Below are 22,993 nucleotides of genomic sequence, written 5' to 3'. Positions count from 1 at the left end.
CCTCCTGAGCTTCCAACGTGTTAAGTGCAGGCAGAACGCAAGCACCTGGGGGAACCTGCGCTGGGGAGGGAGGGCGCGGGGAGCCCACCTGCGGTCGGAGAAGGGCGGGAGGGACCCCTCGGTTGAAGGCCCCCTCACTCGGGATCCAGCACAGCGGCCCGAAGTGCTCCCTCAGGGACCTGGGGGCCCAGCACACCTGGAGGGCGCTCCGTGTCCGCCCAGAGGGCGCTGCAGACCGGCGCCCGCAGTCGCGGACCAACTAGCTCCCTCCCGCCCCCTCCCGGACGGCGCCCCCAGTGCCCTGGGCCGGGGCGGAAGGGGGTGAGCTCGGGTCCCCACCACCCGAGAGCAGCGGAGCTGAGACGCAGGAACCCCTGCCCGCAAGGCCCACGGCTCGGGAGCCCGGCGAGGCTCTACCCCAGCGGTGCGGGCGGGGGCGGGGCCCGGCTCCGGGGTGGGGCGGTCCAAGGGGCCGGGCTGGGTGGCTCAGGGGGCGGGGTCCGGGGGTGGGGACTGGGGCCGGCCCGGAGACCTGGCGAGCTGGGGGTGGGGGTCTAGTTTTTTGCAGCGGCTCCGGGCCTGTGGGTTTATTCTAAGGCGGAGCTCGGCGGGAGAGGGGCGGGCGCGAGCCGAGCTGAGTCGGGAGGAATCCGAGCCGAGAGAGCGGACTGCAGCCGGCGGCCCCGCACGCCTCGCCCCGGACAGCCGCACGCGGGGCATCGCCCGAGGGAGCCGAGCGCCGCGCACTCGGCGGAGCCGGCCCGAGCCCCGCGCCGCCCGCGCCGCCCCGACCCGCGCAGCCCGCCGCGCCCCCGCCGGCCCGGGCAGCATGAGGCGCGCGGCGCTCTGGCTCTCGCTGTGCGCGCTGGCGCTGCGCCTGCAGCCGGTCCTCCCGGTGAGTGCGGCCGCGGCCGGGCTGGGGGGCGGCGGGAAGCCGGGCTGGCAGACCCGCCGATGCCGGCGGCGGCACGTGGAGGGGGAGGGGAACCTTGGACTTAGCTTCTTCCCGCGCTAGCCCGGCGACGGTGAACCCCGAAACCCGGGCTCCCGCCCCAGTCGCCTCCGCCGTCGGTGGGCGCCGGGTGGGTTCCGCCGCTCCGGGTTCGGGGCTGGAGCGCCCCGCGGAACGCAGCCTGCACCGGCCCCCCGGCTCCCCCGCGTCCCCCCCGCTCAATTATGTAAAACAGGCGCCGGAGCCCGCCAGCCTGCGGCGGCACCCGGGGTCACCGGCTCCCAACCCGTCACCCCAGGCGCCGCGGTGGCCGGGCAGCCCACCGGTGACCCGGGAGGAGGCAGGGACCGCGGCCACGCGCCCCTCCCGCAGACCCTAATTCAAACCGGACCCGCCGAGACCGGGCGCCGGCCCCTTGGGCGGAGGCAAGTTCGGGCGCAGCGGAGCCCCGCGGGAGCAGGCGGGCGCGTCGGCCCGGGAGCGGGGGCCGGGCTGCGGGCCGCTTGCCGTCGGCCGTCGGCGGGGAGCCGGGCCGAGCCGGCCGCGGAGGTGCCGGGAAGTTGGCCCCGAAGCGCTGGGGAGCCGCGGGGACCAACTTCTGGGCCGAAGTTGTGCCGCCCGCGAGGGGCGCGCGCCCGCGCTGGGGACGGCGGGGTGGCGCACGGCTTCGGAGCGCGGGGACCCGGCCCGGCCCTTCCCCTCCCCCGGCCCGGCTTTGTGCTGGGGCCGCGCGCTGGGAGGGAAGGCGGGTCCCTCGGCCCGCCCCGTGGAGCTGGGGGAAAGAGGGACGGATGTGGAGCCCGAGGCTGGGGAGGCCTTCGGGTAGGACTCCGGCATCCACCATTGACGAGGGCTGGGTCTCCCCGAGAGAGGAGCCTGGCCGACAAAGAGGATCCCGAGGGTCCCCCGAAAGGGGTCTCCCGCCCTGGCCGCCGGCCGCTAGCCCGCCTTCCCCAATCGGGGGCGCTTTGTTCTCGGCCCCTGAAACCCTTTCCTGGGAACCGCCCCGCAGCGCCGGCCCTGCCCGGGGCTGGGACCCCGGCCGCCGCCAGGTGTCAGCGCCGGTTGCCTCTGCCCGCGGCCGCCCCCAGCCCACACCGGGGGCGCCGGGCCGGCCCTCCCTCCCTCCGGGCTGCGGAGGGCGGGGAGGTGCGGAGCGAGGGGCGCTCCCCCTTCCGGAAGTGGCCGCCTCTCGCCACCACATCTGGAGGGCTCGACTTCCCGGCTGGGCACAGGGAGGCACGTGGGCTGGGAAGGAGCCTCGGCGGGGGTGGGCCCTTCACTTGGAACGTGGGATCTGGACTCGTCCCGGCCACGCTGCCCTCTGTAAGGCCCGGCCCCGAGAGTCACAGCCCCCAGTTAGGGAGGGCTTGGGGCATGTTCCAGGGCCTGGTCCAGGGGAGGTGCCCTCCTGCTTCCCAGGTGACTGTGGTGCTTGGGAGCATTTGGAACTCCAGGCGAAGGTCCCTGGTGCCTCTTGTCTTACTGATGGGCTGTGTGTGTGCGTGGGGGGTGGTGGTGGGGGGTACCCTATTTGGGGAGCCATGGCGACAGATAGGATTTCTGCGCAGGGTCTTCAGTGCTGCCCCGGCTTTCAGGTTTAAGAATTTGACGTCTGTCTTCTCCTTGGCCGGCCTCTGTGGGCCTCAGCTTTCCTCCTGAATCGCAGTGGCCATTCTGGAGAAGAGAGTGGGGTGCTGGGCTTCCCTCCCGGGCCCACCTGGCCTTACCTGGCTGCTCCACTGTCTCCAGGCCCGAGGTGGGGCCTCCGCAGGGATGCTGAGATGGGGGTTCTCCACCTTTCTCCAGCCAGAATGGGGGGGGGGGGGGGGGCGGAGGCCGTGGTGGCTTTGACTACCTTGGGCGAGGCTGGCGTGTCAATGCAGATGTGATGGCTGCAGATCCCCGCTTGGATCCCAGAGTGACCGTTCACAGGGAAGCAGATGGGATTTGAGAGTCTCTGGGGACCACGGGGCTCAGAGTTCTCGTGTGTGGGGAAGGGGCAAGAGGCTGCAGTGTGGGGCATTTATTTTTTTTTTCTTGCCTAGAAACTTGGACACATTACGGAGACACAGGGCCCAGGGGCTAGTTGAGTCTCAAGGGGGAACGGAGGGAGGGAGGGAGGCTCCTTAGAGCTGAGGTGGTGGGAGGGCTTCCTGGTGGCGGTGGTGGAGCTGAGACCTGAGACTGAAAGCCCTAAGCTTTGAGGGAAGGCTGTGGCTTGGAGCTCAGGTCTTTCTCTCTCTCTCTTTTAACTAAAGTTTAGTTTGTGTTCTCTTGCCCAGCCCTGCCCGCTTCCTCTCCAGGTTTGGGTAAAAGGGGGTGTCTAAGGTGCCATCCAACGCCTTCGCAGAGCTCACCTCTCCCCGTTTCCTGAGAGAAAAGAGGCGGCGGGGTTTGCCCAACAGGGGAGACGATGTTCATACATAGGTCACACAGATAGATCTGTGTCTCGGGGTTCACTTGGGTCCCAGTGGGAAGCAGGTCAGCTCTCCCCTGGGGCCTGGTGAGGCAGGGTGTGCTGCCTTTGAATGGGCGAGGGGAGGCTGCTCCGAGCCACTCCCGGGAGAAGGGAACAGGTTTGTCTCTAAAGGTTTCTGTGGTCTTTTGTTTCTGCCACGCAAGGAAAATGGCTTGTTCTCGAATGGTTATTTGCTGTTTTTTCTCGCGTCCCCTCTTCTCTTTCTTGAAAGGCATAGAATTCCTTTTTGCCTTAATTATGGGGGCTAGTAGAGACACTTCCCCGCGGCCGGGCCGAGTGGGTGGGGTGGGGGCGGTGCTCGCTGCTTCTGCCAGGCGCGCAGCCTTCCAGAGGTGATGTCACCCCTGGCTTCGGCTCCGGGGCGAGGGTGGAGCCGGTGTAAGTCTCTACCTGTGGCTCATGGTGGGTTCCAATAAAACCTCATTAACCCAGATCGGCGGGGAGGGGGTGGGAGGGGAGAGGGGTCTGGAAAGAATTAGTGAGAAGCTTGGATTTTGGAGTCTTTCAGAGAGGAATCCTTTTCTCTTGCAGCAGAATCTGGGGTTCTGAAATCCCTTGGGACTGAAGTATTCAGGGCTTTCTCAGGGAGCTAAGAAGCCATGGGACCTTCAAAAGTGTTCTTTCTCTGAGCAGGGCTTCCTGGACTATTTACTTCCCTTCCTTTGCTAACCGAAGAACGCTAACCATCATGGACCCTCTGGATGCTAGGGTCCTCACTGCTGCCACTGGGTCAGGTGATCTTACGTCTCCTGGGCTCATGGAGCTCCGAAGAAGAGTGCTTGGCCCCTGTGCCCGGGTGCCCCCAGGTTGCCACATTTTGTCCCCCAACTCTTCCATCTCTGTCTGGGAGCAGCCGAAAGCGACATGGGTGTGTTTAAGTGTAGTTAGCCACTCTTTCGTTCCGTTCTGATGGGCACGTTTCTCCATTCTAAGAAACAGGTCTGCTGTGTTAGGAGTTAATTCTAAGACCAGAGTTTTCAGCTCAGAGTAAGGGTTTCACCTCTGAGTAATGTTCATGATCTGAGACACGTGGGCCTTGTGCCTTCGGGGACCTCCGCTGGGACCTCTGCCGTGTCCCTGCTAGTGCCCAGAATGACAGAGGCTGTCAAGGGAGTCTTTCTTCCTTCCTTCCTTCCTTCCTTCCTTCCTTCCTTCCTTCCTTCCTTCCTTCCTTCCTTCCTTCCTCCCTCCCTCCCTCCCTCCCTCCCTCCCTCCCTCCCTCCCTCCCTCCCTCCCTCTCTCTCTCTCTCTCTCTCTTTCTTTCTTTCTTTCTTTCTTTTATATATATTTTTATTGATTTTTAGAGAGGAAGGGAGAAGGAGAGAGAGAGAAACATCAATGATGGGAGAGAATCATTGATCGGCTGCCTCCTGCACACCCTACCAGTGATCAAGCCCACAACCCAGGCATGTGCCCTTGACTGGAATCGAACCCGGGACCCTTCAGTCTGCAGGCCAATGCTCTATCCACTGAGCCCAACCAGCTAGGGCTGAAGGGAGTTTGTCAGGGGCTCCCTGGTGAACAGAGAGGAATGGCCTCTGGGTGGGAGCACCTAATGACCCCATGCTCCTCTGCCTGGCTTGCGTTGTAAGTGACTTGCCAGTGACAAGTAGCCTGGACCCAGCGAGGCTCACTGGCCGTAAACCCTGACTGGCCAAGGCCTCGTTCTTAGCGCGGGCCCCGGCTCCCTCCGCTCAGCGTGTTGGTCTGGACTGTCGTGCGCCGTCTTTGCACACCTTACTGTTTGGCAGGCCACACGCAGCTTTGGGCTGAGCGGAGCCCCAGGACGGAGTCTCAACTCTGCCCCTAATTTACCACGTAATCTTGGGTGAGTCACCTCACTTCCAAATCTTGATGTCCTGTGAAAAGCGGGTAACATACCTGTTCTCCCTGTCCTCATTCTGTCATTTGCGTGTTCATTTCATAATGGATTCCTGAAAGCGTTTGGTAATGAAAGTGCCCGGGGAAAGTTAGCTGTCGATATAGTTATCCTTAACTGAGTACCTGCCATAGAGTGCTCAGGGCTTTCCCGACCTTATTTCATCTTCACCCCAAACCTTCATACTCTCTGTCATTGCCCCATTTTGTGGGTGAAGCCCTAGAGCCGAGCCCCTCCAAGGGGCAGAACCAGGATTGTGTGTGTGTGTGTGTGTGTGTGTGTGTGTGTGTGTACACGTGAATGTGCATGGCATGGATAAATTGATGGGCTGTCAAGTCTTCCCCACGGAGCCCACTGCATCCTGCACAGCCCTCATGGGTATTTGCGGTTCCATCCTGAAGAACCATATGTGTCCGTGTTTTGAATGGAGGGGTCGTTGCAGTGGCCTGAACAGTGCTGTGGGCAATCCTAGGATTTAGGTAATTTACTGGGTTAGGGTTGGGTTCCAGGCAAGAGCTCCTCCCAGGAAGTTTAGGTCAGGAGACAGTGGGACCCATGAGAGGCGGGTGGGGAGTGTGCACCCGAGGCCCAGTGGGTTGGGGGGGGCATACAGTTCCCTTGTTCGGATGGTACCCTCAGTCTTGTCCCCAGACAGCAGCCAGCCTGCACTGTCTTTCCTCTTGGGCAGGGGGGTGGGGGCACATTTGCAGAATAAGCCTGAGAGCCGTGCACCATGGCACAGCTGGGTTACCAGAATCCAGGGCTCCTGGCTCCCGTGCGGGTGTCCCCCTCCTGCCCCCCTGCACTCCAGGTCCCGCGGCTGGAGCAGCCACACACACGAGGACTTGGCCATTAAATGACGTCTAGCCCCAGAACCCTGGTCCTTTTACAGAACAAACTATTTTCTGATTTCCTCCTTCTTTTCAACAACCAATTTTGGAGTCTTGGGTTGAAAGTACCCCACCCCCCAATCTCCCCCCCAGGGCCTGCCTACGTGTGTCTAGAGAGAAGGCCTGGGATTAGGGAGTCTGGAAAGAGAGCTTTTGGCGCCGGCTCCTGCACCTGGAACAGGCTCAGCGCCCTGTCATTTCCCTCCAGCTGATCCAGCCGGGGCTGGGCTCCGGGCGGAGTGCGCACCCTGGCACCTCTCGGAGCGGCCTTGCGAAGGGAGGGCAGGCGTGTAGCTGCCCCTTGACGCAGGAGGCTCTTTGGGGGCGCAGGCTGTAGAGCTTGAGGTCGCAAGTCACTTAAGCAACTGTGCCTTCCAGCTCTGCGGGACCAGCGAGCCTCCCCTTGGCCCCAGGAAGGGCCAGCTGCCTGCGCTGTTGCCGCCCCCTGTCCTCAGGAAGCTCCAGGGGGTGGGGAGCCGGCACTAAAAGGTCTGCTGCATTCCCAGGCCCGAGCCCGGGGCACCGAATCCGCTCCTCCGGGCTCGGTGCTGTGGGGTCCAGAGCCAGGGTAGTGTGGGGGGCCTAGGCTTCCTCTGGCAGGTGTCCCGCTGCCTGCCAGGCTGTGCAGGTTTGGGGACCGAAAGCGTTTGGACCCCGGCTCTCCGAGGAAGAAGAGTGCAGTCGCCAGGCGCGGGCTTGGGCCCGGCGGGTCCGGAGAGGGGGGGCTGGTGGCAGGACCTTCTCCTGGGCTCGCTTGTCTGCCCAGCCATGCTTCCTGTTGACCCGGGAACTCCTAGGCTTTCCGAGGCCCCCCTCTCCTGCCTCGGGAACCCCGAGATCTGGCGTTTATGGCTCTGTGGGCTGCCTAATTATATGGAGAGGCTGCTCTTCCGCTGGCCTTCAGCCCTGGGAAAAACGCTTCCCACGGACTCACCTGGGGGTGCAGCCCCACAGGGCCCTTGTGTGTGTGTGTGTGTGTGTGTGTGTGTGTGTGTGTGTGTGTGTGGTGTCTATGTGTGTGTGTGTCTGTGTGTGCACGCAGGGGTGGGATGGTGGGTCCGGCCCGCAGCACGGGTTGCAGCGAAGGCTGGGCTTTGCCTGGACAGTCCTGACTCGGTTTCCCCCCAGGCTCTCCTGATGATAGGCATGGGGAGGGTCTGGGCAGCAAGGCCTGCTGGGCCGTCCAGAGCTTTTCGGGGAAACCTGGTTGTCACCCACCTGCCTGCCACTTCCTCCTCAGAAGCCAGGAGGCTGTGTTCCTCGCCCCCTCCCTTTCTGGCCGCCGTCTCCCTTTAGAGCGGCAGCTCGGACCCTCCTCCACCCCGGGCGGTAGGAGTCTGCGGCATTATTCCCGCCGGAAAGGGCAGCCAGGGCTCCTGGCCGTCCTCGTCCCAGGTTGGCCCTGGCCGTGTGCCTCAGTTTCCCCCACCTGCTCAAGGGGCCTCCCTTCCCTTCGTCCTCTCTGACAGCCCTGTGGCTGCAGAGAGACCTTGTTCTGGGAAGGAGGAGGTGGGCTCAGCCGCCTCCACCGGTCTTCTGCCTGGGGAGCACCAGCTGCCCGAGGGGCGTCTGTGGGGTGCAGTGAGGGCAAGCTGCGTGGAAGAGGTGGACTTGGCGCTCGGTGTGGGAACCTCGGGTGGACGAGGCCCTGGGCGAGGTCAGGCTGGGGGTGGGGGTCAGGGAGTATTCTCTGCACACACCCAGGCACCCTGGCCGCCTGCCCCAGGGCCACTCATTAGCAGGAACGGAAGCCACGGTGGGCAGGTTGGGGCAGTGGGGAAGGCAGGTCTGTTTATCGCTCCGCTCATCAGCTGAGTCACGGTGCCAGGCCCACGGGCCTTTTGCAGAGACTCACCCAGCCAGCCTTGACCATGAGCCCATTGTGTGCTGGCCATGGGGGGTGGGCGGGGGGGGCACCACAGGAAGGCAGACGAGGGCTTGGGGGCCTGGCTTCCAGCCCCGGCCCTCTTTACTGCTGAGTGACTTTGTGCATGGGCCTCAGTGAGCCCATCTGTGAAATGGGGAGAGGGGGGCCGAGAGGTGAGGTCATGCATTGAGTGTTCATAAGTCTCGCGGCCATGTGACAGGACTGGGGGGTGTCTGGGCAAAGCCTGCCTGCTGTCCCGGAGAGTTCTGTCTCGAGCGTGGGGGTCGTGAGCCCTACCTGGCCTGACCAGATCTAAAAGCCCTGGGCAAATGTGGAGGGGTCCTTGCCTGGTCCAGGGGTGCATGTAAGAGAGGGTGGCTATTATGGGGACCAGACAGGAGCGTCGGTCTGTGCAGATAGGCCAGCCCTGCTCTGGGACCACGCGGGTGCCACCGATCTCCAGCGGTGTGGAGAACTGTCCCCCCGCAGTGATGTTGAATTCACCACCTTTCCTACTGAGGAGACCGGGTTCTGGGACCTGGCCAGGGTGGATGGGACCTGGGGACATGGGGAGGGACCTCTGGAGGGCCGAGGGGAGCTGGGCCACCCCAGCATCTGGCCTGTGCTGGGCACCAGGAGGCCTCGGGGGCTGGAGGGCCTGGACTTCCGTTCCCACGCCCCGGCACCTGAGGGCCGCGGGAGCCGGGGGCCTCGCCTGACCCGTGTGGGGCCTTGGCTGTGTCAGTGCCGTGGTGGGTGCACAGGGCGGCACCGGCTCTTCCCTCCCGCAGCTTCTCGGCATCCCTGCTGCCCGGGAAACCGCTCGGGGCCTTGGTGTCCCGTCTCCAGGGAGTGTCCTGGACGGATGTGTGGTCAGGTTTGGGCTCGCGGGGCCCCAGGCTGCGGGGGTTTGAGGAGCCTCTGACGTCACTTCAAAGAGAACCGCTGGGGTGCGGTGCTGCCGTCCCTGGTGACCGCATCGCCTCAGGATGGGGCATGGGGAGGGTCTGGGCAGCAAGGCCTGCTGGGCTGAGGGCCAGGCTAGGAGATCCGGCCACTTGGCTGAGCAAGGTCTTCGGCACTGCCCCGCCTCCCCTTCCCATCCCCCGCAGGCACTCTGGGGTGGGGGGACGGGGGCTCGGGGGATGGGTCTAGGTGCCGTTCTCCTGGGATAGGCCTGGTTCTTATAAAGTCCTGGGAAGGCTTAAGCCAGGAAGCCGGCCCGAGGCCTGGCAGCACTGGCTGAGGCATCCTGGGCTCCGGGAATTGTGCGAGGAGCAGAGAGCCCCCTCCTGCCCTTTCCCTCTGCCCCCTGAGGAACAGGAACCTTCTGCTAGACCCCCATCTAGGGGTCTGCCTTCCTCTGGGGTAGGGCCTGGGGTCCTGAAGCCTTGGGGCTGGGCAGGCAGGATGGGACCCAGAACTGGCTGGCTAGTCGGCCTTGATTAGTCCCACCTGGGCTGGAGCAGAGGGAGGTGCTGGGAGCGGGGTGGGGGGAAGGCTGGCGAGAGCACAGGGCATGGAGTCTGGCCCACCCAGGTCAATACCAGGCTCCATCACTTCCTCCCAGTGTAACCAGGCATGTTTCTGCATCTGCCGCTAAGCCTCGGTTTCCTCATCTGTACGCTGGGGTTTCTCATGTTCTGTGTGACTCAGAGGGGCTTTTGAAAGGATTCAGCGAAATAACATACGTGGCATGATTTGTAGTCCCTTCCTGGGCTCAGAGGGGCAAGTCTCGGGGAGAGCTTTGGGGCTCAGGCTACTTGGAGAGAGTCCCTGGAGAGAGCCCCCCACCCAGTGGCCATGACCTGGGCCTGTAGTCACCCCGTGTGAATGGCCGCCTGGCCTTACCCCAGGGTGCTGACGTCACGGGGCCTGCAAACCTGGCTCCTGGCAGTCAGACTTTGCTCCCCTCTGTCTGACCTCTGCCAGGGGCTGGCTCCTGACCCGGGGAGGGGTGCGTGGGCTGGCAGGTGGTGGGAGGAGGCCCGCGGAACCCAGACAGCAGGGCACCTGGGGGGGGGGGGTCAGGCCTGCTGAGCAAGGCGCCCGGCTGTGCGGGACAGTGGGCTGGTGCCCAGAACTGCAGACTGAGGGTTTCCCCACCCTTCGGACCCCCTTCCTTCGGCACTTTTCTAGGAAATTCTGCCTCCTGTCACTCAGGCCAGAGAGTACCAGCTCCGCTCTGCCGTGGGACCCCCTCAAGGACACGCTGCCCGTCCTGTGTGCCTGTCGGGGCTCCCGGCGGCCTCCGTGTGCTGACCGCTCTGAACTGCGCCTTACGCCAGAGGCAGGTCGCAGACTAGCCCGTCACTGTCCCGTGTGCGGGAGAGACGCCAAGGACATCTGCGGCTCACAGCCGGGGCGAAGGGAATTCACTGGGCCCTTCCTTTCTGGGGACGGAGCTGGCTGGCGCGCTTTCTGACCCAGGTTGGAAAATGTGCTCTTGGCTCCACCCGCTTCCCTTTAGCAGTCCTTTCCCATCCTCCACAGTCCTGCTCACCCCAGTCCTGCTCACCCCAGCACCCCGTTCCAGAACAGCCCCCCCTTCTCCCCGGAGCTGGTTTCCGCTCTCCCGTGGGTGACTGGCACCCCTTAGCCTCCCCAGCGGCGTTTTTACTCTAAAGGGGACGCGGTGGGGACATCTGGGTGACAGAGCGCGCCTCCCTCCCCCGTGCGCACAGCTGGGGCGCTCTGGCTGCAGGTGTGCCAGAAGCTGCACGTTCCTGCCTCCGGTGAAACCGAAGAACGCTTTATTTAGCCAGCACGGGGGGAGGCTGTCTCTGCAAGCCCCTGTGCCCGAGGTGACAGGCCCCCCGGGCCTGGAGGAGTCTGGAGATTAATCAGCTGGGGAGCAGTTTCAGGGGCCCTCGCGGGGGTGGGGGGGGGCGGTGTCTGGAGGATCCTGCACGGAGCTTCCGGCCTTCGCCGTCTCGTTAGGACCGCCTGGCGCTCCCTCTGTCCCCGTGGGCTGCCGGTTCCCATCGCCGGGGTCACCTTGATTTGGGACCTCTCCAGCAATCTGCCTGGGCCACAACCCCCTTTGGGGAGCTGAGATCGATGACTCTGAGTCACTGTGATCAAGAGCCCCCCCCCATCCCCACATCCCCCACCTCACCCTCCCGAGTGACCATGTTTGTGGTGTGCCACCCTCGGGTGCCCCTCGAGGGCAAGCCAGCCTTGATTCCCCAGACACAGACCCGGGACGAGTTGCCCCCTAGCCACCCCTCGGCTGAGCACCTGGCCCAGTGGGCAGCCCGGCAGGGTCTTTCCCAGGTCAGCCCGCACGTTGGGAGCAGGGCCCAGGCGAGGGCCGGTCACTTTCCCTGCCACTCCTAGTCTGGCTCGCAGGGCAGCACCCGCCTGGGCCGGGCCGGGCGGCCTTGCTCAACACCGAGCGAGCGGAATCTTTCCAAGCGGCCCGGGTTCTGGCAGGCGGGGAAAGCAGAGGAACTGGTCTTCCCGCTCCGGCCCCGCACGCAGCCCTCGGCGGGGCCTGTTCTCAGACAAGTCCCTTCATGAGGCTGCACCCTTCCTGTGGAGGGGGGACCGGGGTGCTGGCGGCAGCTCTGACCTGGTTTGGGCATCAGGGCTGGCCCTGGCTGCCAGGATCCCCTCTCAACACATCCCTGGCCTCTCGGGGTGCCCCAAGCCAGCTGCACGAGGCAGGGGAAAGGGCTCTGCGACCTTGACCTTGGGTTTCCCGTCTGTAAACCCTGGCCTTCAGTGCCACGAGCAGCGTTACTGCAGAGGGGTCTCCAAAGCTAAGGATGGGTGCTGCCCTGCGCCCCTGCCCTGCCCTGGAATTCCCCAGAGCATCGAGGTCTGTGTCCAGGTGGCAGTGTGGGGACCGTGGAGGTGGGGTTGTGTGTGTGGGGGGGGGTAGGGGTAGGAATAGGGGTCCGTGCTCCACGGTGAGGGCAGCTATGGCCAACTGACCCCTGAGCCCCCGTAAGACACTCCTCCCAGTGGAAGTGCTCAGGGGGGTTGGGGGCTTTGGGGGGCCCTAGGGAAGCGCTGTCTCAGGGTGAAGGTGGGAGCCTGCCTGCTCCCCAGACCCCTCCCACCCGGGCCAGTCCCATCACCCCCTCTGCAGGCCCCAGCTTGACTTGGTTCTGGTGGAGACACCGAGCTGATAAATAACTGCCTGTCAGGCCAGAAATGCTGGCGCTGCCCTGAGGCACGGCGCCCGCCCACCCCCCCCTTCCTGGGAGTGTGGGCAGGGGCAGATTGAAGGGTCTGGAGGCCACAGCCGGACCTCTGTGCCCCCTCAGTGGCCTTGCTTGCCTCCTGGCAGCTCCCAAGTCAGGAAGGAAGCCTTGGGAGAGGAAGTGACTGACCCACTCCCATCGGGCCGTCCTGGGCCCTGGGCCCCGGGCCTGCCCCTCCCTCTCCCACCTACCCCGGCCTGGCTATTTGTGACCAACTGATCACCCACAGCTCTCGGGCCTCAAGGACAGGAATTGGGGCCTCTGTGCCCAGATGCCAGCCTGTCAGAGCCCTCGGGCAGTTTAGGGTTTTCCAACCAGGGTCCAAAGCGAGGGAGGGAGCCGCTGAGGTCACCCAGCAAGGCAGCCGAGAGCTGGCCTCAGCCTGGGGCAGCCGCGGGTGAGGGCCCTTTCCCCGCTGGCGGCCCTGGCTCTGGTCCTGTCCCAGAGGCCCTGCTCCCCTACCCAACCCTGTTCACCGCCTGGAACACCTGAGGGGGGACGGGGAGAAGAGAGGGGAGGAGGAGGCAGAGGAAGAAGAAAAGGTGGCCATGTTCGGCCCAGCCCAGCAGGATGGAGGCCCGGCCTGGCATCAGGACCGAGGCTGCTTCGTTTCCTGCTTCTCGAGCTGCTGGGAATAGGGGTCGGTGCCCCCCAGCTCCACGGCGAGGGCAGCTACGGCCAACAGACCCCTGAGCCCTCGTCCACTGGGTGCTGCCGAGGCTGCCCGTGTTCGTGACGCGGGCTGAGCGGGTCTTATCCTCGCCCGCCTGCCTGGGGTCTTCAAGGCCTGGCCCTGGCGTCCCCTGGAGGGTGGCTCTCTGTGCCCCAGCCTCTGCAGCTCCCTTTTCCGGAAGCCGCCTGGCTCTGGGCCCTGGGAGATCACCAGGACCCGGCCATCTCTCACTTGCCTTTCTCCCCAAAGCCCCTGGATGATGCTCCCACAGGTGTGGAATTTGAGGGCCTGTGACACCTCAAAGCCAGACCTCCTCACACGGCATCGGAAGGCTGAGAAGCCACTCGATCGTATGGGCTCGGTGGTGCTTTTTAAAGGGTCTGTGGTTTATCCACCACTGAGTCAAGCAGCAGGTGACACGTTAGTGACTCAGGGTGTGGGCTGGAAACCACAGGGCTTGGGACCTGATGGCTGCAGTTGATAGGGTGGTGTGGGGGTCGGGGAGCGGTCACCCCAGAGTTAGAAGCGCCTTGCTTGAACCTCTGAGATGCCCACTTGGTGCCCTGCCTGGCGACCCTGCCAAGGAGCTTTCATGCCCAATGGAGGAGAACCCAGCCCCAGGGCCCCTCGGCTGGAGGTCCCCCGGGAGGGTGGCCCTCTGTGTGGCTGGTGTGGGTGAGCGCTGCCAGGACTTGGCTTGCAGCTGCCTCTCGAAGCTTCTTTGCCAGCCTTCTAGCCACAGACTCGCGACTTGCTCTCGGGAGCGGCTGGCCGCCGAGTGACGAAGACTCGGCCCTTGGCAGCCGTGGCCCCGTGCTTGTCCATGCCATCCCTCTCCGCCCCTGGGATCGGGGCTGGCACCTTTGTCCCCCCTGCCTCTGGGGCAGGGGCAGGGATTCTTACTCAGTGACGCTCTCTGGAGCCAATGGCCGTGTTGAAAATCTTAGGCAAGTTTCTCTTCAGACAGATGGGCCAGCCGGGCAGGTGCTTCCTGGGGCCGGGGAGGGGCAGGGATGGCAGGTGCGGAGGAGAGCAGGTGCGGAGGAGACGGCAGCGTCGGACACGGCCTGCTTTCAGACCCTTTCCTGTCTCCGCGACCCCCAGCCCCACCGCAGCCAAGCCTGGCCTCGCCCTCTCCGGCGGGTGGGCCTCCAGGGGTCTGTGCTGAGGGTGGGGAAGGAGCAACCTGGTCCCTGCTCTGAGCAAACCGAGTACCGTATTTTCCGGCGTATAAGACGACTGGGCGTATAGAAGATTTTCCTGGGTTAAAAAGTCGTCTTATACGCCGGAAAATACGGTATGTGGCGGTTCCGACCTTGATTTACCACCAGGGTTTGATTTTCGTATGAAAAGCTGAATTTCCTGGGATTTAGAGATGTGCAAGGGCCCCATGAAAGGTATGGCTGGCCTGCCTTCCTTCCCGTCCCGGGTGGGTTCCAAGCTGGGCCAATCTGTCCCCGAGGAGCCCCAGGTCGCGGCCAAGCGGTCTCTTGGGAGGACCAGTGTCAGAGGCAGGGCCCCCACACGAGGCCACACATTCTTCGCACAGAGGACTGCTGAGTGAAACCCAAGTCTCACCCCAGGCAGCTGGCAGCTGGCAGCTGGCGATCCAAGTTCAAACTCAGCAGTTTCTGCTGATTTCCTCCCCGGGGAGATGAGGCCATCCCGGAGGCGGCATCAAGGGGCAGGGGACTGAGGAGGCCACGTAGCCCTTCCCCGCTGAGGGCTGGGAGACCCGGCCCTGCAGGGAGAGGCTGCCCTGGGGCCTGGGAGCTGGTTTCAGTGGAGAAAGTGTTTGCTTAAGAGCTTGTTGTGTAAACAAGATCCACGGAGGGATAAGCTGAGCCCAGCGGAGGAGACAAATTGTTTTCAGGGACGGGGCAGATCCGAAGTCTTATCTGGTCACGAGAGGCCCTCTTGGGAAACTGCGAACCTGTTGTGGCTTCTCTGTGTAGGTGAGAGGCTGCGCCTCCCTGGCATTTGCCTGGGTCCCGGGTGGTGCCTCCAAGGCGGGCAGGGTAGGGTGCCCAGGGTGTTGCGTTCTCTGCAGGCCTAGTTCCGACATCTGTGAACTGGGGCCTGGCCCACGGCTTCTGCGGGAAGACTCGGTCTCTTTACAGCGTGGGGGAGGCTGGTCTGGACGGAGCCCCGGCCCTGTCCCACGTCCAGCTTCCTCTCCGAGGGAGGGAGGCGGGTTCTGGGCATGGGCTCATCCCCAGGGCCTTCTCAGGACAGCGGAGGGCCTGTGGGTGGGTCCCCTGAATGCTTGCCCCCACCCCCAGCTGCCCTGGGCCTGGATGGGAGTTTGTTGGGGTGTGGGTTCCTCACTCTGAGCCTGCCTTGTGGGGACAGGCTTGGGGGGAGGGGCTCTGCGGAGGCCGGACCGGTGTGGGTTTTTTTTTTTTAATATATTTTATTGATTTTTTACAGAGAGGAAGGGAGAGGGACAGAGAGCTAGAAACATCGATGAGAGAGAAACATCGATCAGCTGCCTCCTGCACACCCCCCCACTGGGGATGTGCCGCAACCAAGGTATATGCCCTTGACCGGAATCGAACCTGGGACCCTTCAGTCCGCAGGTCGACGCTCTATCCACTGAGCCAAACCGGTTAGGGCCGGACCGGTGTTTGAAGCCTCACTGGGGACAGTAGAGACGGGAGATGGGGTCGGGGGTGCAGGGGGCGGTCAGGGACGCTGCTCATTGTAGATGGGCTGTGACAGCTCAGGTCTTTCTGGGGCCAGAGCCCTTGTCTTGGGAGGTGGGGGAGGGACCGTGTGGGTCTTGCACTTTCAAAGGAAGCGCCGTGGTATTTCTAGCCCAGCGGTTTCTACACGTGTCTGACGCTTCCCCTGATGGGAAGCCCCCGCCTGGTCCAGCTCCGCCCCAGGCAGCCTGAGGAGGCCGCACAGCTTGTCTGTCCCTCCCTGCTCGGCTCCACTCAAGAGTGAGGCCGTGTGGCCGTGTGGCCGTGTGGCCTTGTGGCCATGTGGCCGTGGCCAGGACCCGGCGAGCAGGCCAGTTCCCTGGAGCCCAGCCTCGGTGGTGGCTGCCTTCTGACAAACCTGCACAGAACCTCCTGTGAACCGGCGCCCTCCTGCCCCCTCTTCTCCTGAAACGCTACCCCCCTCCATCTCACCTCTTCCCAGACAAGCCCCCCGGCCCCCCCGCCCTGAGCTGGGTTCCGGCAGCCACCCTTGTCGGCAGGGCGCCTGCAGCCGGCCAGGCTCTGTTAGGTTCTTCACGGGCATAGCCTCATTGGATTTCTGCGATAATCCTGGAATGGAGATATGACTGTCCCCCCGTTTTACAGATGGGGAGACTGAGGCTGTAAGAGGGGTTAGTCATGTCCCCAGGGCCACCCCACCAGCAGTGGCAAAGGCCAAGGGTTCTCTCAACCCGACCTGTGTTGCCCCTTTTTGGTTCTGGCTCGGATGCTGGGTCCTTTCAAAACAGACTGCACGGCAGGGTTGTTTGGGTCAAAGTCTTGTTGCTGAACAGGACACATAGCTGCCCTTCCTGCCCACTGGCTGCTGGCCCTCCCTTCCCCACCTGCTCTCCTGGAGCCCGCGTTACTGCACATGCGCCCTCGGCCGTGCGTGGAGCGTCCCGCCTCCATCTGGCCTGCTCCCCGGTCCTGCTGTGGGGCCCCTGCCTCAGGACCACGGACACCTACAGCCTCTGGGCCCGGCGGGCAGCATGCCGGGGACGGCTGTTCCCCCACAGGCCCATTCCCGGTGCCTCCGAGAGCAGGGCCCCTCTAGATCAGCCTCCCCTGCTCCCAAGTCCTGCCTGCGGATGGGACAGCAGGTCAGCTGTGGGAAGCAGCATCGCGGCCACCCCTGCCTCGGCACAGACAACTCAGCCCGGGCCCTCTCTGCCCCCCGCCCGCCACGCGGGGCCCTCCGTGTCCGTATCCTGGTCCCCAGCACGCCGGGGGCTGCCTTTCTGGAGCCAGGACATTGTGTCCTTGTTCCTGGGGGTCCCTGAAAGCCCCCGTCTTCGACCCCGAAGCTTCCTGGCCAGTGGCCCCAAGAGCTACTCTCAGTGTGGGCTGGGCTGGGGGGATCCCGGGGGAGCCACAGCCCGTGTTCCAGGAACAGCGTCTTCTGTCTGCTCTCTGAGGCTTGGCTCTTTCACCAGACGGAGCTTCGTGGACCGAGGGCCTGGTCCCCTCTCGTGTGCTTCTGCACCCCCAACACCTGACACAGGACGGTGTTGTCATAGCGTTAGGAGGTGTGTGTGTCGGGGGGTGCAAAGCCTGCCCAGCGCTGAGAGTCCTGAGACACCCACCAAGGCTCCTTCCTGTGCTGTGTGTGAGCAGCCCAGGGCCTGGATGGGAGATGGTTGGGTGGGGGGTCAGGCCTTGTGGGGACAGGCTAGAGGGGGACGGGCTCAGCACCCTGGCAAGCCTCCACTCAGACTCTTTTCTGATCCCTTTCCAGCAAATTGTGGCTACAAATGTGCCCCCCGAAGATCAGGATGGCTCTGGCGATGACTCTGATAACTTCTCCGGCTCGGGTGCAGGTGAGCAGCAGGAGGCCGTCACTCCAAGACAAGACGGCAGCAGGCTGTGGGCCAGGACGGTGGCCAGGCAGCCCCACTGGCTGGGCCCGAGTGGGGATGCCGGGGAAGAAGGATGGGGTTCGAGTTGCCAGGAGAAAACATGTATTGGCGAGGAGGGACGGTGGTGGGTTCTGCAGACAGACGTGGGCTCCTCCTGTCCTCTCGACTCACTGGGCAACCTTTGGAAGCTTGTTTGACTTCTCCGAGCCTCTGTTTCCTTATCTGTCAAATGGGAATAATATCTTGACTCCATAAGGCCGTTGGGAACTAGCTGTAAGGCAGCACAGAGCCTGGTGGGGTGTGTATCTTTATAAATGTTCCCCTGCCTCCCCACATCCCCTCTCCCTGGGGAAATGAAGTCCCTGAGCTAGAGGGGGTCAGGGAGGCCTCCCAGAGGAGGTGCTTTTGAGCCGGACCTCAGAAGAGAGCTGAGGCCATCCGGGGGGCAAGTGGCCTGGGCAGGGGCCCGGGGCTGGGAGATAGGGCAGAGGCCTCTGCTCTGTGGGAGCTGGACCTTTCTGCGGAGAGAGCAGGTGTAACGGAGGGGCCTGCACGGGGATCCGGGTCCCCGAGGACACCCCAGCCAGGGAGCGGGCTGCGGCCAGTGCGGGAAGGCTTCTGCCCAGGTGGCCTGTGTCTCTTGGCTCCGAGACCAGGCCGTCCCGAGGCACAGGCAGCCGACAGAGGCAGCTCTTTTCACTCCCCAGAGTCAAGTTCAGCTTCAGCTCGCTCGACCCCAGGGGCAGAGCTCCTCGGGAGGAAGAGCTGGCTGTGCTAGCCGGGGCCCCGGACCCACCCGGGTCCTCACAGTAGGAGCTTGGCCGGCTTGGATGTTCTGCGGCCTCCCCCACCCCAACCAGCTCTGCTTTGGCCCTGCAGGCGCTCTGCCAGATTTCACCGTGCCACAGACGACCTCCTTCACCTGGAAGGACATGGGGCTCCTGACGGTCATGCCCACGGCTCCAGAGCCCACCGGCGCCAATACCATGGCCGCCTCCACCTCCATCCTGCCCGCCGGAGCGGGAGACCAGGAGCGAGACACAGCGCTCCTGGCCAACCTGGAACCCGGCTCTCCCAACCGGGAAAAGACCACGCACCCACCCAGCGAGACCACACCACACCCCACCACCCACCGGGCATCGACAACCAGAGCCACCACTGCCCAGGCACCTGTCACCTTGCATTCCTTCAGGGACATGCAGCCCGACCACCCTAAGACCTCGGCCCCCGAAGGCCTGGGCCCGCTCGACCCTCACCCTGCCGACCCTCACACGACCGTCACGGAGGAGAGAGGTCCTTCGGTCACCGAGAGGACTGCCGAGGCTGGGACTGCCACCCAGTTCCCAAAAGGAGAGGGCTCTGGGGAGGAGGTGAGTGCCAGCCCCTGTGGGCTCTGTGCATCCCGGGACGGTGGGTGCCCAGTGGGCTTGGCGGCCCCTATTGACTGGTTGAGCACAGGCCTTGGGGCGGGGACAGTGGTTGGTTGCCTGGCATACCCAGCACCCTGTGCCCTGAGCACGTCCCATTGCCCACCGTGAAGACAAGGTCATGAGGTCCCACCTTCCCTCACCCCTTAGGCTCTACAGCAGCGGTTCTCAACCTGTGTGTCCCGACCCACAGGTTGAGAACCGCTAGCAGGGTTGCCTAAGACCATCAGAAAACACAGATATTTACATTACGACTCATAACAGTAGCAAAATTACAGTTATGAAGTAGCAACGAAAATCATTTTATGGTTGGGGGTCACCACCACATGAGGAACTGTATTAGAGGGTCGCGGCATTAGGAAGGTTGAGAGCCACTGCCCTAAAGCGAGCCTATTTATTTTCACATTGAAACTCGTGCTCTATATCCGTGCACATATCTCCGCCACAGTCCAGCGCCATGTGGCGGGAGGGGCCTGGCTTGGTGGTCCCAGAAGTCCGGGGTCGGGCGTTGTCTGAGTGGGTGGCAGCTGTGACCGGGGAGGCCTGATCCGCTGCTGGCTTCGGACATGGGCCTGGATGCGGCCACCCAGCCTGATCCTGTCCCTGCCCTCCCGTAGGACTTCACCTTCGACACGTCCGCCGAGAGCGCAACGGGGACTCCCGAGGAACGAGAGAAGCGAAAGGAATCCCCAGTGGATCTCGGGGCCACCGGGGCCTCACAGGGCCTCCTGGACAGGAAGGAAGTGCTGGGAGGTGAGTTTTCTCTCGGGTGGGTGGGACGGGGGGGCGGACGGCTGCTTTTGGGGTACGGGGTTGCCTTTAGCCTTGGTGTGGGGGCTGCCCGCTTAGCCCGGGAGCAGCTGCGCTGAGCCGGCCTCTGTCCGCCTCCCCAGGGGTCATCGCCGGCGGCCTGGTGGGGCTCATCTGCGCCGTGTGCCTGGTGGGCTTCATGCTGTACCGGATGAAGAAGAAGGACGAGGGCAGCTACTCCTTGGAGGAGCCGAAACAAGCCAACGGCGGCGCCTACCAGAAACCCAGCAAGCAGGAGGAGTTCTACGCCTGACAGGAGCCGCCTCCCCTCCCTCTGCCGCTCGCCAGGCCCCCATCTGCCTCTTCCGTGAAGAACTGCAGGCCGGCCTCCCCGGGCCCCCCGGGCCGCCTCCCCACGCTCCCAGCCCCTCCGGCCCCCTCCCCGCGGAGTCCTGGGCAGGCTGGGGGCTCTCCCCTGCTTCTCTGACTTCTGCCCGGAGCCTGGGGCGCGAGGGCTTTCCGCATCTGACCTTTCCACCCCGGCCAGCGCCTGGCATCTCACCGCCCGACTCGGTTTCTCCAGCCTGGAACAGCTCTGGAGCGGGGGGCGCCCCACGGCTGTGGACCTGGAGGGCCCGCTGGGGCTGAGGGGCTGGCGCTCCTGTAGCACTTACTGGGAGAGACCCACCGTCTTGGGGGGGCGGCGTCGGCTGAGTGGCGGGGAGAGGAGTTCGGGGCTCCCTGCGCGCTCGCTTGGTTTTGTGGGGAGGGCGGACGTAGGTATCAACTTGTTTTTGCACATGTCTCCTCTAGTCTTTGTTCCTAGTCCCGTAGACGTTATTACTTCTGATGTAAGTTAAGCTGAGTTGGTTACTCCCCCATCTTGCTTCCCTCCTCCACCGTCAGGACGCAGCATCAGGGTTAAGAAGACTTTTTTTTTTTAAACTAGGAGAACCAAATCTGGAAGCCGGCCTCGAGGCCGAGTGTACGTGCGGTCTCTGCGTTTGCCACTCACGTGCGCAACAGGGTAGGGACGTGTGGCTGGCCCCGTCGGGGCCTCGGCTGCCGCGGGCCCCGGAGCTCGGCCACGGGGAGGAGCCCCCGGGAGAACCGCGTCCTGGAGCCTCGGGCTGGGACCAGGGAGGACGGCGGGGTCCGAGGTGGCGGTGGGACCGGGAATCTCCCGCGGACCCAGCTCTTTCTCTGACCCCACCTCTGGGGACGCTTTCTCCGGGGGGTGGCCAGGGGCACCCCGGGCACCCCTGGCACCGAGCCCCTCCCGAGGACCGGGCTCACCTTCGATGAGCTCCGGCGGCCCTGGCCCGGCTGGGATCCGGAATGTTCCAAAGAGGGATAGCCTTTTGCTTCTGGCAAAACTCTACTTAATCCCATGGGTTTCCCCCTGCACAGTGGCTTCTCCCGGTGTGATAGACTGTAATGTCGGCAGTCACGTGAGCGCTGCGGCCTGTGCCTCTTCTCTGCTGGCCAGCGGGTGTGACCGTCCTTTTCTCTAACCACGACGATGCTGGGAAACTGAGGGCTCCGTGCCTTCGCCCCCATCCCCCACCCATCCCACCCCCAGCCGCCCCAGGGTGGGATCCGGGGCCAGAGTCGCTCTGGTTTTGTTTGTTTGTTTGTTTGTTTGCTAATATTCTTCTGGAGGTCGGTCGGCTCAGCCAAGGTCATGCACGTTCGGACGTCCATGTACGCGTAGCCAAGCTCAAAGCATCGACTCCTCAGCGGCTAACGAAGCTGCAGCGCCCCCACCACAGCTTGACCCGAGGTCACGGCCACCCAGGCCCGGAGCCAAGGCCGGCCTCGCAGACACCTGGGACGGGCCCCCCTCACGGGCTTCTGGGAACCCCGGTACTTGCTTATTTAATCTGACGGCCTTCCAGCTGCTCGGTCGGCGGCTCCGAGAGGGGTGACTCAGAGAGACGCACCGCCCAAGCAGGGGCGCCCGTGCCCTGTGTTCAGTGCTGGGACCTTCCGCCCTGGAATGTGGGACTGGGCGCGGCTCGGGGGTGGGGAAGGGGTCTGCGACCGAGCTCGTCTCTGCGGGTCCCTGGGACAGCGCCGAGCCTGTGGCTGGGCCCGTTCATGTAGCTCGAATAAACGGTACTTGTCGTTCTGGGCTGCCGTGTGGACGCGTGTCTTCTTGGGCCGGCGATGTCCTTCCCGGTCGCCTTCGGGGAGGCGTAGCCCGGCTCGGGGCTGTGCGCTGGGCCTGGTGAGGAAGCACCGGTCCCTCCTGCTCCCACTGCGTCAGCCCTCACCATCCTCCCTCCCAGGGCTCTCTGCCTTACTCTCCTTCTAGATCATTCCCTCCCACAGGACACAAGGCTCCCTATGGCTCAAGTGTGCTGGCCCCTCTGTTTGCTCCTTGTCCTGGGACCCCTGATGAGAACTCACCAGCAGACGGTCTACAAATAACTGCCTGCACACAATTTGCAGCCATCCAGCCTGACGTTGCAGTGGGAATTTGGGGGGTTGAAGAGGCTCGGCACTGCAGGAGCCCCGTGTTCTCAGGGCACCTGGCGGCCCAGCCTGACCCAGAGTCTCCTGTAGGCTGTGGACGCCCACCCAGCCCCTCAGCTGCCCCTCATGGCAGATCTCCCTGCAGCCTGGCCCTGGGTGCAGGCCTGCCCCTCACCCCAGACCCCAGGTGTGTCCTAGGGACACGGGAAGGACCATTCCTGGGGCCTGGGCCTGTGGGTGGGGCAGGGACGGCAGGCTCTGGGCGGCTTCACAGCGTGGAGGATGCTACCCTCCCGACATGGCTCCTAAGGTCTGGAGGCTGGGACTATCCTCAGATCATTCAAACACTGACTGTACCAAGTGCCTGCTTTCTGCCCGTCCCTGGGAGAGGCCACCTGGACTTAATGTTTTTACTGAACATCCTGTGGGCCAGACACCGCTGGACAGGGCACCCGGCTTATTCCATTCCCCACTGAAAACTCATAACCGGGCGAAGATGGCACTGTGGTTCATGGGCCTTACACTACAGACAAAAGCTGACCCAGAGCAAGGCATGCAGGTGAGCGGTGGAGCTGGGGTTTGGACGGGCCTGGGTCCTGAGGCCACATGGGCCGTGCACACACAGAAGGTGGCAGTAGAGTGGGGGGGGGGGGGGTTTCCCCTCCACCAGCAAGTTTTCAAGACCCCAGCCTCCTGGGCCACCTGCTCCTGTCACGTCCCAATGGGTTAAACTGCCCAGTGCCAGCCCCCCTCTCTGCTGAATCCTCGGGCTCCCTGCTCCTCCTGGGTCACACCCCTGTCCCTTCCCCAGGGCGCTGCC

At 64.0% G+C, this 22,993-nt stretch overlaps 1 protein-coding gene across 1 annotated transcript; it reads left to right on the top strand.

Moving 5' to 3' along the window:
• The first annotated feature begins 549 nt into the window (after positions 1–549).
• Positions 550–22,220, top strand: SDC1 (syndecan 1). Its single transcript, XM_079792716.1, has 5 exons — positions 550–895; positions 17,398–17,479; positions 18,398–18,888; positions 19,563–19,698; positions 19,839–22,220. The coding sequence occupies exons 1-5, from the start codon at positions 830–832 to the stop codon at positions 20,006–20,008; spliced, it is 945 nt and encodes a 314-aa protein (XP_079648842.1). The 5' UTR covers positions 550–829; the 3' UTR covers positions 20,009–22,220.
• The last annotated feature ends 773 nt before the right edge of the window (positions 22,221–22,993 follow it).

This window comes from Cnephaeus nilssonii, assembly GCF_951640355.1.
Source record: "Cnephaeus nilssonii genome assembly, chromosome: 15".
Classification (NCBI taxonomy): Eukaryota; Metazoa; Chordata; class Mammalia; order Chiroptera; family Vespertilionidae; genus Cnephaeus; species Cnephaeus nilssonii.
This window is presented reverse-complemented; position numbering and strand designations above follow the sequence as displayed.